The sequence below is a fragment of the Podospora pseudopauciseta genome, chromosome 6, assembly GCF_035222475.1.
Source record: "Podospora pseudopauciseta strain CBS 411.78 chromosome 6, whole genome shotgun sequence".
Lineage (NCBI taxonomy): Eukaryota > Fungi > Ascomycota > Sordariomycetes > Sordariales > Podosporaceae > Podospora > Podospora pseudopauciseta.
Window position 1 is genome coordinate 2,365,618 of NC_085895.1, and position 13,054 is coordinate 2,378,671.

A 13,054-nucleotide genomic window follows, 5' to 3' on the forward strand; every position below is an offset into this window, starting at 1 on the left:
ATGCGGGCATCATGCCCCCTCTTCGACCCCCACCTCGTCTACTCGGCATCATAGCCGAACCCCATTGTCGAGGAGAGAGTGTCGAGGAGAGAGTAGTCCGACACATTGGGTCAGCCGCAGTTGTCATGTCTTGATTCCATGATCTCCTGCAGCTTACATCTGTCAGCGCACCACCACCACAGCCTATACTTGCCTGGAATATGGAAATATACCCACAACAGGAAAATACTCTTGATGGAGCAATATCATGAACCTGGCCGAAGCTGCATTCCGTCATGCGCCAACTGCCCCAACAGGTGTTGCCAAGTGGGTGCACTAGACATGACCTCCCTTGCCAGATGTCCCATCTGATCCTCTCAATGCATTGTCACAAAAAGCCAGCTGACCCCTCTTCTCAAGATACAATGAACCTTACACCGCTTGATTCATCATCAAAGACGCAAACAACGCGATGGGCCTCAAGACTTCAAAACGGCCGTTCAACATAGCCATCATCGGTGGCGGCATCGCGGGCCTCACCACCGCTCTCTTCCTCCACCACTTCTGCCCCCCAGGCTCAATCGAGATCAACATCTACGAACAAGCAGAACAATACCGCGAAATCGGCGCTGGCATCAACCTCGGCGTCAACGCCACCAAACTCCTCCACCAAATCGGCCTAGGCGACAAGATCAACGCTATCGCTGGCTCAAAAGATGGTGTTTTCTTCACCCTTCGACGCTGGGACAACAGCGAGGAGATAACGACCATCTACTCCAATGACTCAGGCAAGATCCGCCAGGCGGCCGTATCACGGGCGGAGTTGCTCCAGGTTCTGCTCGATGCTATCAAGGAGAGAAAAGCAGCGACATTGCACACAAAGAAGAAGTGCCGGTCCGTCACCGTAAGTCCTTTCTCGTTCTCCGTTTTGCCATAGATATCTAACAACGCCTAGAAAACAAAATCCGCGATCAAAATAACCTTCACCGACACCACAACCACCACGTCCTCCCTCCTCATAGCCGCGGACGGCATCCACTCCCCCATCCGCAATCAATACCTCCCTCACAGTCCCCCTCTCTACTCAGGCAAGATAGTTTACCGTGGCCTGTTGCCGTTCTCTGCCTTGCCTACCCCCTGGCCAATTCAATCCCATCATGTTATGTGGATCGGACCAAACAAGCACCTCTTGGTATACCCCATCTCCCAAGGCGAAACCCAAACGTTAAATTTTGTGGGCTGTATCACCATCCCGGAGGAATCCCTCGGAGACCTGAAAGAGTCCTGGTCCGCCACTTGCCCAAGAGCGGAGTTGGAAAGGGATTTTGGGGATTGCGATGGGATAGTACAGGAACTGATCAGGTTACTACCGGAGGAGGTGTCAAAGTGGAAGATTAACGACCGGGAGGCGGCGGAGGGTTGGGTGTTTGAACAGGGGAGGGTGGTGCTAGTTGGGGATGCGGGACATCCTATGGTTCCGCATCAGAGTGCGGGGGCTGGGCAGGCGGTGGAGGATGGGTTTGTTGTTGGGAGGGCTATGGGTGAGTTTATGAGGCGGGGGGATGGGAAACTGGAAGAGTGGATGGGGGTGTATGAACGGGTGAGGATGCCGAGGGCGAATAAACTGCAGGAGACGAGTCGGGGGGCGGGGTATTTGTATCAGATGCAGGCGGAGAGTATGAAGGGGATGAGCTATGATGAGTCTGTGCCGATTTTGAGAGATACGGTGCAGGAGAGGATGAAGTGGATTTGGGAGGAGGAGTTGGAGGGGGTGTTTGAGGAGGAGAGGGGGAGGTTGGTTGGAAAGGTGGAGGTGGAGGGGGGGAGGGGAGGAGGGGTTTGTTTTTGTATGTGATGGCTGGAAGGGTGCTGTTGCTGTTGTTGGATACGGGGTATGTGTTGTAGGAGGTAGAATGTTGCAAAAATGTGAACTGGAAGGCAATAAATAACCTTTGAAGCTGGGAGACTCGTGCGATTATACAAGGTGCTATAGGATTTGAATGATTGGCTAGGTATGGCTTTTTGAAGGTTGTCATGGAGCGGTTTCGGAGCCACTATATGTGGTCAGAATCTTCCTCGTGTAGTTCGAAACTTGAACCCTTCTGGAACATAGAGTAAGGTATAAGGGACTTGACCGGTCTGGAGGAGACCGTGTACCTACCTAGATATGAAGCCTGCTGATCAAGAGGCGACAACAAGACACAGGAAAGCCTGTGGGGCGTGAGCACAGGCCCACTCACTGCTTCATCTTGCAGTCTGCGCTCCCTTGTTTCTCACACACACACCAACATCATCACTTTTGCCACACCTTAGTTGCACCTCACAGCCCGGGACTGCGAACTACCTGAGCGACTTTTTCTGAGGCAAAGAGGCTCAAAAGCATTGTCACCACCGATCCGCAGATCCGCTTGCTCGCTCCAGATGTTCGAATGCTGGCAAGTTTTGAGACACTGCTTGGCAAATGTGGTAAACACGATGCTGATCTCCTCTTATAGTGTATACCAGAACACCTTTCGTCAAGTTCCACAAATTGCCGCCGGCAATAACGCTCTTTTCCTTTGCACTACGGAGTTACTCCTTTTCAAGCTCCTATCTCAACGCTTGGCGGTTTTCGGGAGAACGCGGACAGTGCGTGTTTCGGGACATTGTTTCGTTGTTTCGAATTTCCACGTTTAGCAACCACTCGATGGCACGCGACAACTTGCTGTTTTGGGATATCGGCAATATAAATCGTCTTTTGCTCCCAAGGCGAGACGTGGGGGTTTGCCTTCGGCGACCCCACGGGGCAATGAGGTAGTCTCGGCTGGAGTTACACCAGTTCTACTATCTTGTCGATCGCATCCGGCACAACTTGCCGATCGCGATGTCCGTTTCCAGGGCACAGGGTCGCTTCAACACGAAGCTGAAGCACGGTGATGGGTTTCAGCAGACGCTTCTTTTGAATTCTCGCCAAGGTCTAACTCTGCCAAGCTGCGGCCAAGGCTATCGCCAAGAGGCTCCCGTCGAATAGCATCGGAGAATTCAAGGGTTCAGTCTTGGTGCGGCGTTCAAGCAACGACGATCAGACATCCCTTTAAAGGTCGACTAAGCCTTTTTGGGGTTGTCTTGGAGGTCATCTTTTTGCTTCTTGGCCCCTGTCTCCAGAATAACGATCTGCTCTTGGCTTGCCGGCGATGGATAAGTCGAAGTTGATATCAATCTCCTCCTCGACCCAGCCATTCCTTCCTCTCTTCTTTTCATTCCAGGACTCTGGCAGCCCCGGTTGTTTCGCTTCTGCTGTTTTTCTTTCTCTTGTCTCTGTTCTTCTATTCGGGCTCTGGCAGCTTGTGTTTTTTGCCTTCTTTTCCATAAGCCTTTAGTTTTTTTTTGGGTCTCTCTGCCCTTCTCACTAAGCTGTCGTTACTTGCAGGCCAAGGGATATCGCCAAGATGCCAAACCTCGATGTCAGCGAGCTCAACACTGTCTTGGCCGTGTTGGGTGCCTTCATCTTGCTCTACGGTATCATTTCAGTCCTCATCAAGAGCAGATGGTTTCTAGGAGAGGCTCTTCCCGCCGTCGTCATCGGCATCATCCTCGGTCCCATCGCCGCCAAATTCCTCGACAGCTCTCGGTGGGGATCCGCGGCTGAGGGGCAGACAAGCGACATCACGCTGGGTATGGCTCGGGTTGTCATCGGAGTGCAGCTCGTCATTGCCGGCTTCCAGCTGCCGGCCAAGTATAACCTGCACAGGTGGAAGGAAATGGCCCTTTGCCTTCTCCCTATCATGACCATCATGTGGTTGTGCACCACGCTCTGCCTGCTGGCTAGCGTGCCCAACATCACACTACTCGCCGCCCTGGTCATCGGTTCTTGCGTGACATGCACCGACCCGATCCTCTCACAGGCCATCGCTAAGGGGCCGTTTGCCGACAAGTTCGTTCCCCGTCATCTACGCGAGATTATTTCCTCCGAGGCTGGCGCCAACGACGGCTTCGGTTTCCCCTTTCTCATGCTTGCCGTCTATCTCATCCGCCATGCCGATGTCCCCGGTGCCGGGGTCCATAGCACCGGAACCGTTCACGAGCGAGCGGCTCAGCTGGTAACTCGTGCAGGAGACGTTGGGAGACTTGGCGGGGGCGTCGGTGTTGCCTTGAAGAACTGGTTTGTCGAGACGTGGCTGTACATTGTGCTTATGTCGGTTGTCATTGGAGCCATTGTCGGCTACAGTTCGTGCCTGGCTCTCAAGTTCGCCCTTCGCCGGTAAGTCTTCTCTTGAGTTCAACAACTGTGCTTGTGCTAATCATCTTTCTTCAGCAAGTGGGTCGACTCGGAGAGCTATCTGCTCTACCCAACGGCCATCGGGGTAGGTTCTGGATCTAACTTGCCCTCGAAGACGGCTGAAGACTGACAAATCTGTAGCTCTGGCTCGTCGGTATTTGCGGCATGCTCGGCACTGATGACCTTCTCGCCTGCTTCGTCGCCGGAAACGCCATGAACTGGGATGGCGAGTATCTTGCCGAAACTCTGGAGCGCCACGACGAAGTCAACTCTTGCATGGACGTGCTGCTCAATTTCGGCGGCTTCATGTACATTGGTACCATCATTCCCTGGTCCGAGTTCCACCAACCCGAGACGACCGGTCTTACCTACGGCCGTCTCATTGGCCTCGGCGTCCTAGTACTGCTCTTCCGGCGCATTCCCGCCATCTTCATGTCCTACAAGTTCATGCCCAAAGTGGTCAAGGACTGGAAGGAAGCCATGTTCATGGGCTACTTTGGTCCCATTGGCATTGGAGCCGTTTTCTACGTCGAGCACACCCGCCACCTGTTTCCCGAACTCGGCGAGGGCGACGCAGAGGAGACGAACCTGGTACGCGTTATGATCCCGGTCGTTTACTGGCTCGTGCTCTTCTCCATTGTGGTGCACGGTCTCTCGATTCCTTCTCTCAATGTGATCTACAATTACTACGGCGTCCAGCCCATCATCGAAGACGCCGTCGAGCTCCCTCGAAAATCGATGCGCGCGCCCACGCCGGTAAATGCTGCCGTTGGGGACCGCGATACGTTTATCGCGTACAATCGCTTCTCCCGTCCGGTCTTCGACAATGTTGATCTACCAGTGGCCAACGACAAGCAAATGTACGCATCAGATAGCGATGAGAACTTTCAGAAGACGAGGGTGGGGAAGCGGTATTCCCGAGCCATGGTCTAGTCTTACCGGAAGTACTTTAAAGTTGGGTAGAGACAATATAGAGCTGGGTATAGATAGAGGCGCAGCTTGTACAGTCATTACAGCAGATAAATGGAATAGTACCTCCCGCCAGTCGTTCATCAAGGGTTGCCGGACAGTTCGATAACTACCAAGAGATGTGTCGAAATATGAGTAAGGTACCTACCTAGGTGACTACTAAAAATAGATGTCTTCCCCGTTGCAGGAACTCTTGGATCGGTTTTGTTTTCAATCTACGCTGCCAAAAATAACACTGACCAGTCCAGACTAGCTGAGCCTTCATTCGTCTAAAGCCAAGGAGGCCGCGATGCGCCGACCTCATCATTTTTTCCAGATAAGAAGAAGACTTTTGATAGCCTGCGCTGTTGGTTGTGCGAGAAATGAACCAATACCATTGGTGAAAGGATTTCAAGTGGGCGATTGCAAAATATCTGTTATTGCTCCAAGAGAATCTGAGCGAGACCAATTTCTGAAGAACTCGACAGAGACTCTTACCTGCCAGAGACGGGTATCCTTGTCAGCGTCTGAAACCCAAGAGGTTACCACCAATACATCGAGCCAAGATAAGCCTAGTACCACGACAACACCTCAAGCTGCCAAGAAAACCCGTCGGTTTCTTCATCGTCTCAACCCTCGTAGTTGGCCATTGGTTGAGCAAGCTCGCAGCCAAATCTCTCGGGTATGGAACGATTTCTTCGTGGTAAACGAAGAAGTCCGAAAGCCCGTCATTCGCAAAGGGTCTACCCAGTTATTTGGAACATGATACGCTACCATTTGCTCTACAAACCGCCGGGTGTTCCACTTGGGCTCCTCGGGGCTGGCTCTGCGTTTGCGGAAATGAAATGTCTGTAGTGAACTTTCCCCTCTTTGTGTTTTTTGAGTCATCCAGCTGACCATGGGTGAATATCAGGTCCAAGGAGTTGCGTGGGATCTGGAGAATGGACTACGGCACGCCAACCAAGCTAGTCGTCTTCGTCATATTCTTGCTCGTCTGTTTAGTAGCCAACCTGGCTGGCCCTTCCAGTGCCGTCCTCATGATCCCGCAGAGCCACACATGGACAGTCGTACCACCCGAAATATATACGGAAACACGCGCAACATCATGACGCGCTACTCGGGAAACCTGGGCCATGGCACCCCATGCCGCCTCGGTTGTCATTCATGAGGAAATCCGCATGGCGTGGAGTACACGGCTGATCGGTGCACCGCTGAACTACGGGAAGTCTTTTCTTCGCACCGCCATCGTCGACACCACGAATCCCATCGTCAGGTCGGCATGCGTACCCGCGAGAAATCTCTCCGACACAACAACCTACTCTGACGCTTTCGGTTCCGAAAAATTCAACATGACCTTCCCCATTCTCAAAGAGGATGATTTCTGGGTACCATGGGTCCCAGGTGGCGAAGAGGGCTTCGAGAGCGGCCCAGACGGAACCGTCCCCCTCGATGCACCCCTCCTTGACCTCGCCGAAATCGTCCATGGACGCGACTTTTGGGCACCTCGTGCGGATTGAATCGACACAGGGAGGGGATTCCTACCAGGAAGTGAGACTACGACTGGGGAAGGGTAGAGGGATGGAAAGGACACTCCAGGCGGGAGCAATATACGGCAGACCTGGTCTTACTGAAGTTGTCGCAATTGGTCAGGGTAGGTTGTAGGATAGGATGAATTGCGCAGGAGTTGACACGTGTGGTTTCCTGACATATCTGCGTGCCGTGGGTGGCTAACCCGGAGTTGTTGGATATAGCTCGTGAAGTGAGCATGTCGCATGAGGAGATGGATGGAAGGTCGAGAGCTGGGGAGGTCGCGTGGAAGTTACGTTACCCATTCAGTTTCCCCATCTCGAGATCTAACCCAGCCAAGCTCTTCTTCACTCATAAATTTCCACGAAAATGCCCATTATCCCGGACACACCACTAGCCGCCAGCGTGACTCGACAGATACTTGACCTGTGCAGGCAGCTTCACCAGTTTATTCGATCTGGAGCACGTCCTTTTGGTTCACGTGAGATCTCTCTTGACATGGTCCGTGTGATCGTCCCCTTTTTGACTGTAATTCATTTCCAATGCTGACCTACAGTACGCCACCACCCAGACTCTCGAGGAAAGAATGGACAGCGTGGGGAGAACCCAAGAGAGACTCCTGGGGCTTATGGAGCAATTGAGAGGGGATGAAGAAGCCGAGATTGTTATCGGAGGAGCGGTGAGTATCTTAGTTTTTGGACGGAGATTGTGTATGTTTGAGACACACTGACTTTGTGGCAATGAATAAGCTCGAGTACTTTGATCTTTTGCTGGGCGAGTTGAGGAGGGAAGTGGAGGTGAGGATTGCGTTGGCGGAGATGGCGAGGGCTGCGAGGGCTGCTTGAGTGTGCATTATGTGCATTATGTGGGGTTGTTGATGATGAAGTGTGAGCTTCTGGGTTGGGAAGGGGGTGTGAGGTGGCTAGTCTTTTTGAGTTTCAGACATTATTTTGAAATGTGAAGTGGACCTATCCAGTATGGGAGGCGAGCTTCCGTGTTGAAGTTAAAGTCACAAGCTTTCAAACACTCAGAATCAGAGTGTGTTAAACCTCGTCCCACTCTCCTCTTGTCCATCTCTCTTCTCTCTTTCGTTACCCATCAGCATCTAGGTCCAATCCAGTTCACCTGCTAGTATCAGTCAACACCACATCAACCCTGCTGCGCGAACGATCAAGAGTATACCTGAACAATCACACAACCGCACACAAGTGATGAAATAATCGTACCCAAACGAGTAACTAACCGTTCATGAACGATGAGAAAATCCATCATGAACGAGCAAATAACCATGCTCTAACACCCACAAAGACAACCATCATGACTGTCCTTCCCGAAATGGCCCGCATGACGCTGGGCAACCTCCAGCTGACCGACGGCATCTACTTCACCATGACGCCCAACGCCTTCACCAAGCCCGAGGAAAAGCCCGAGTGGCGCCTCTACTTCACCATCCGCTGCCTCAACGGCACCCCCGTCTCGGACCTGATCCGGGAGGGCTTCCACTGGTCCAGAAAGAACATCATCACCTCCGACACCATCTACCACCACGACGAGAAGAACAGCCGCCAGCGCCGCTTCTGCCACCTTCGCGAGTTTGCGGACGAGCCCCCATCCCACTCCCGCTGGATAATGCAGATCGTCTTCCAGTCCGCCAAGCTGGAAACCCGCGCAAAGTTCTGCCTAGACGACACCACCCCCACCCACCGCAAGATCCAACACGCCTTTGCCATGCCAAGAACGGATACGGCAACACCGTCTTCCTGTACACCCGTGACGAGTCCAACCCTGTTGTCATCAACTGCGTGCTGGAGGATGCGGGGCAGAACAAGGACTTGACCAAGTGGCTGTAGCCGATGGTGTGCATCGAGGGTTCCGTTGATGGTGAAAGGAAGCGTTCTCCGCGGCAAGGAAAGGAGAGGAGGGTCCAAGAGGGCTGCCGGTGTGAAACCCCGCCTCAGTATAACGAGGAGGAGGAACAGCAAGAGCGTGTCGTCAAGACAGCCCCACTAGAGACTGCCAACAAATTTGCGAGCATGCTCGACGAAATCAAACAAGATCGCGACGGATACTGCTTGGCCTTTACCTTGAGACGAGGCTGTGAGGTCTTGTACGGGGGCGCAGGCAGACCGACTATGTGACCGCCTGATGATAAGGCTGGGGAAAAGAAGGCAGGGGGGAGGGCAAGGTAACCTTTGGGTTATCCAAAGTCGAACCTTATGCGGTTGGCAATCTGTTTAGTGCTTCATTTCGTTATTATTACGTTGTTTCGCAACAGGATGGGTTATTTCGCATCTTGAGAAACTCCCAGGGCGATAAGGTGTCGGATGGCGGTGGATAGCCCGGGAATTATACCTAATAGAGTGTGTCATCAACAGTACTGAGTTCAAAATCTTACCAACTTGTAACTTTGAGTGTCGATAGCTCCCTCCAAACATCCCATACTGCCCATTCGTGAAAGCACAGATACAAGCACCAAAAACATCCACGTTGCTCAAGAGGCAAACATCTTGCTGTGTCTGATCTCATTCCAACCGTAACCTCCCCATTGCTGATGATGATATATATGTACACTTCTCGCAACAAACAACAAGTTCAAGTCTTGCGCGAGAATGAACAGCACCAAGCCAAACACGTGCGTTGCTTGCTTTTTGTTCAACATCCACCAACCACCATGCCGGTAACCCATGGCGTATGTTTCCTCGAGTACTCATCGTCTATCCAGCAACCCCTCCACGCAGGATTCCATCCTCTTAGTGCTTCTTCTCGGCGGAGCCCTCCTGCTCGAGGAACTTCCTATTTGCGACAAAGAGCGATGGTTAGAGCTTGGTCTCGACGACAACAGAAGGGCATATGTTTACTTGATGAAGTCGGCCTCGTCGGAGCTGGAGGCGTTGATTGGAGGGGTAGCACCGGGGGTGGTGGGCTTAGCAGCGCTGCCGCCGGAGGTGGCGACGGCGACACCGCCGAAGAGGGAGGCGAGGACACCCATGGCGAGCTGTTTGGTTGTAGATATGTTAGCAATTGGCCTTCGTAAATGTCGTCGTCATCGTCGTCGTCGTCGCGCCGGCGGCGGAAGGGATGGAGGGGAGGAGATCGGGTCATGTCGGAGGAGAAAAGAGAGCACTGACGTATTGCGAAGCAACCTGCTTGCCGAAAAGATTGTACATCTGGCCGCCCATCTTGAATAGAGGTTGTTTGTCGAGAGGGAAACTCGTCGGGGGGTGTGGTTGGTGATGTAGTGGGTGTGTGTAGGCTGAAAACGACGCAAAGGTCAAATGAATTGGCGACGGCAACACAAGGAAATGTCGAATTGGCCAAGCTCCGTCGTTGAGCTAAACAGCCGAGATTTTGCCAGGATCTTACTAACTCTCCGACTAGCGGCTAATAACCGTGCACGGACTGCTACTTAGGCCAAGAGGATAAGCTTTATCAGCTACCCTTCCAATCCCGGTGGACCGAGACATACGTCACCAAAATCTGCACGCAGGCACATGCTTGAAGCTGTCGTGCCGATGACGAGAAAGACCGGAAGCTCCATTCTGAACAACTCAACTCCACGCTTTTTCAGCTGTGCAATCTCGGTGATATTCACAGTCGCATCCACTCTGCTTGATTCAGCTACTTTCAGCCACTTGTTTTTCTCTCTCCCTTGCTTGTGATCCATATCTTGCGCAAGGTTTAAAACCGGTGCAACCCCTCCATCCCACTTGTCGCAAGTTCTTGCTTGCTCCCTTTCTCTAAGAAATTCTTCCTTAACCATCATCACCTCCAACAACCAGACAAAACAAAACACCGCAATGGTTTGGCCCTTCAGCTCCTCATCCACCCCCTCCAAACCTGACCAACAAACCGTCCACAATGCTACCGCTGAAACCGTAAAGAAAGTCGCCAACACAACCAAAGACCTTGACCCTAGCACTAAGCTCCCCGAGCCGAAGAAACTCCCCGCTGAGCTCCAAAAAATCGTCGACAAGGCCGACAAAGATGAAAACTTCTTTGACGAGCTTTACGAGGGATAGTATGTCCCCCTTTTAATCTCTTCCCGTACCCACCGCTTAACTAACTCCTCTACCCTCAGTGTCCCCCCATCAACCGACTCCAACGTCCGCTACGCAGCCTACGCCTCCCGCTTCCGCACCATCCTCCTCTCCGCCCACCGCTACGTAGCCTACACCTCCGACATAGGCGAGTCCTTCCGCCCCGTCGCCCATCCCAACTGGGTCCGCGCAGCATACGGCATCTCCTGGGCATATATCCTTGGAGACGTCTCCTACGAGGGCTACAAAGCCTACTGGCACAACCAACGCATCCTCAACCCCGCCATCGAGCTGTCCTCTCACCAGAAGAAATTACTTGGTGTCGAGGCGACGCATGATAGCACCTCGCCAGCGAAGCTCACGCCAGGTGTTGTCCCGCCGTTGGAGGACTACAGAACTGTCATGCTGCAACGGGGTATCTTCCAGAGCTTGGCGAGTATGGGGTTGCCGGCGTTTACGATCCACTCCGTGGTGAGGTATTCTGGCCGGGCGATGAAGGATGTCAAGAATAAGACTGTCAGGACGTGGGGTCCGATTGGGTTGGGTTTGGCTGTGGTGCCGTTCTTGCCGAGGATCTTTGATAAGCCGGTTGAGAATGCGGTTGAGTGGGTGTTCCACAAGGGGTTTGAGGCTTATGGGGGGGAGAAGATGGTGGGGGATGCGCCGTTGATTGGGAGGGAGAGGCAGTTGAGTGAGAAGCCGCTGTCGAGTGGGAAGGAGAAGAGGGAGTAATGAAGGAAAAGAAAAGGGAGTGTGGTGATATTTGGTGTGATAACCTGTCTACTCTTTTTGTGTTTGTACATATTGGAATCTCCACTCGGTGGGGATACGAGAGGATGGTGGGAAGATCGGACTGGGTTGGAATTTACCGATATGGGTGGTTATTTTTTGATAGCGTTTCTCACCACCCACTACTTGGCAACGAAATGAGACGCCCAGGAAGCCTGGTTAACATAAAGAGAAATGACAACAAACAGTGGTATATCAACTGGGCCCCATGCTATGGAACAACTTCAAACATGTCTCAGAAAACAACGCTATGCCATGCGCTTTATAACAAAAAGAACCTAATTCCAACAATGGTAGACCCTCAGACCTTTATCAAATCCTCGGGCGCCCCCACCCCTCTCAACAAAACAACCGTATTCCCACTGACCAACGCGGTCCCCAACTTCTCCCCAAAATCCAGTATCCTCCCCCCTTCCACATGGAACACCCTCAGCTTATCCTCCTCCTTATCGGACCTGTTATTGATATTCTGCACCTGCAGACTCGCCGCCGCCGAGTCGAGCATCCGCCCCACGACCCAGTCCTGACTGAAGAAGAACTCCCCCTTTGGAATCTTGGCCTTGGCAGTCTCGTTCTCCGCCTCGACATAGAGATAGACCCTCTTCTCTGGCGGGATCTTTGCGTCCCCCTTTGCGGTCTTCTTGAGGGTGTTTACCGCTACGAGTTTCGTCTGTCCCTTTGCGTTGAGCCCAGATGGTCCGGCTGCCTTTGCGGCGCGGGAGTCTTTGTATTGTTCTTTTTTGGAAGCGCCCCACAACTTCAATCGTTCCAACGCAGACGTCGCCTTGGTTGTTATCGCCGCTTGTTGAGCTGCTAGGGCACTCGCTCTCGCACCGATGGGGGGTTTGGATTTGCAGTCGTGGTCTTCTTCTAGGCGGTGTTTAAGGCAGTAGTCCCTTCGGCAGGCGTTGCAGTGAACACCGGGAACGAGACTTGTCCCGATGGTTGTTTTGCATGTCCCTTCTGCGCAGGGTTTCGCGTATAGGACATCGCGGTCGCGAACGGGTTTGTGGCCGCCGAGGGAGGCTTTGGATTGTTCGGCTAGGCGTCGCCTGGTGGCCCAGGCGCCTTTTTGGGAACAGTCGTGGCCGTCTTCGGTGCGGTGGTCGGAGCAGTAGGTTTGGGAGCAGGATTGGCATTTGAAGGGGAGGAAGTCGAGTTGGTTGCAGGGGGGGTATTGGCAGTGGGCGCCGACGAGGGAGGCGTCGGTGCCGCGGGCTGCGAGGGCGGCGGGGGACATGGAGATGTAGGTTGTTTCGTTTGGGTTGTTTGGGGAGGACATGGTGGGTGAAGCTTGGGGTGTTGCGGTCGAGGGTAGATAGGGGGGTTTTATATGGAAAACGCGGTTGATAATTATAAGGGTCGGTACTCCGACACGGCGATAGGGGTCGCTGACCAAGAGACAGACGGTTGATAGAAAGATGGAAGGCTGAGAGATGAGGCGGGCGAGGCGGCGTAAGGCGGTGTTTGCCTGCCCGGCAGCCTGGAACGATCTGGAAACCCGCCGGGGGAAAAG

The 13,054-nt window shown here is 53.1% G+C and overlaps 8 protein-coding genes across 8 annotated transcripts; 6 read left to right on the forward strand and 2 right to left on the reverse strand.

The window, feature by feature from the left end:
* Positions 1-45: 45 nt before the first annotated feature.
* On the forward strand, positions 46-1,834 carry QC763_600780 (uncharacterized protein; the record flags this gene model as incomplete). The annotated part of the gene is made up of 2 exons (XM_062913929.1): positions 46-883; positions 935-1,834. Exons 1-2 carry the CDS (start codon positions 452-454, stop codon positions 1,832-1,834), a joined length of 1,332 nt encoding a protein of 443 aa, XP_062763015.1. The 5' UTR covers positions 46-451.
* Positions 1,835-2,601: 767 nt separating this feature from the next.
* On the forward strand, positions 2,602-5,386 carry QC763_600770 (uncharacterized protein). Its single transcript, XM_062913928.1, has 3 exons — positions 2,602-4,219; positions 4,274-4,322; positions 4,379-5,386. Exons 1-3 carry the CDS (start codon positions 3,408-3,410, stop codon positions 5,168-5,170), a joined length of 1,653 nt encoding a protein of 550 aa, XP_062763016.1. The 5' UTR covers positions 2,602-3,407; the 3' UTR covers positions 5,171-5,386.
* Positions 5,387-5,947: 561 nt separating this feature from the next.
* On the forward strand, positions 5,948-6,294 carry QC763_0094590 (uncharacterized protein; the record flags this gene model as incomplete). Its single annotated transcript, XM_062906279.1, has 2 exons — positions 5,948-6,015; positions 6,099-6,294. The coding sequence occupies 2 exons, from the start codon at positions 5,948-5,950 to the stop codon at positions 6,292-6,294; spliced, it is 264 nt and encodes an 87-aa protein (XP_062763017.1).
* Positions 6,295-6,318: 24 nt separating this feature from the next.
* Positions 6,319-6,702, forward strand: QC763_600767 (uncharacterized protein; the record flags this gene model as incomplete). Its single annotated transcript, XM_062913927.1, has 1 exon — positions 6,319-6,702. The coding sequence occupies one exon, from the start codon at positions 6,319-6,321 to the stop codon at positions 6,700-6,702; it is 384 nt and encodes a 127-aa protein (XP_062763018.1).
* A 1,152-nt stretch (positions 6,703-7,854) lies between these two features.
* Positions 7,855-10,147, reverse strand: QC763_600760 (uncharacterized protein). The gene is made up of 3 exons (XM_062913925.1): positions 9,841-10,147; positions 9,571-9,707; positions 7,855-9,505 (listed from the first exon to the last, which is right to left on the reverse strand). Exons 1-3 carry the CDS (start codon positions 9,889-9,891, stop codon positions 9,463-9,465), a joined length of 231 nt encoding a protein of 76 aa, XP_062763019.1. The 5' UTR covers positions 9,892-10,147; the 3' UTR covers positions 7,855-9,462.
* Positions 7,961-8,548, forward strand: QC763_600765 (uncharacterized protein; the record flags this gene model as incomplete). Its single annotated transcript, XM_062913926.1, has 1 exon — positions 7,961-8,548. One exon carries the CDS (start codon positions 7,961-7,963, stop codon positions 8,546-8,548), a length of 588 nt encoding a protein of 195 aa, XP_062763020.1.
* A 47-nt stretch (positions 10,148-10,194) lies between the features above and the next one.
* On the forward strand, positions 10,195-11,746 carry QC763_600750 (uncharacterized protein). Its single transcript, XM_062913924.1, has 2 exons — positions 10,195-10,730; positions 10,791-11,746. The coding sequence occupies exons 1-2, from the start codon at positions 10,510-10,512 to the stop codon at positions 11,479-11,481; spliced, it is 912 nt and encodes a 303-aa protein (XP_062763021.1). The 5' UTR covers positions 10,195-10,509; the 3' UTR covers positions 11,482-11,746.
* A 93-nt stretch (positions 11,747-11,839) lies between these two features.
* QC763_600740 (uncharacterized protein) lies at positions 11,840-12,820 on the reverse strand (the record flags this gene model as incomplete). The annotated part of the gene is made up of 1 exon (XM_062913923.1): positions 11,840-12,820. The coding sequence occupies one exon, from the start codon at positions 12,818-12,820 to the stop codon at positions 11,840-11,842; it is 981 nt and encodes a 326-aa protein (XP_062763022.1).
* Between the last annotated feature and the right edge of the window lie 234 nt (positions 12,821-13,054).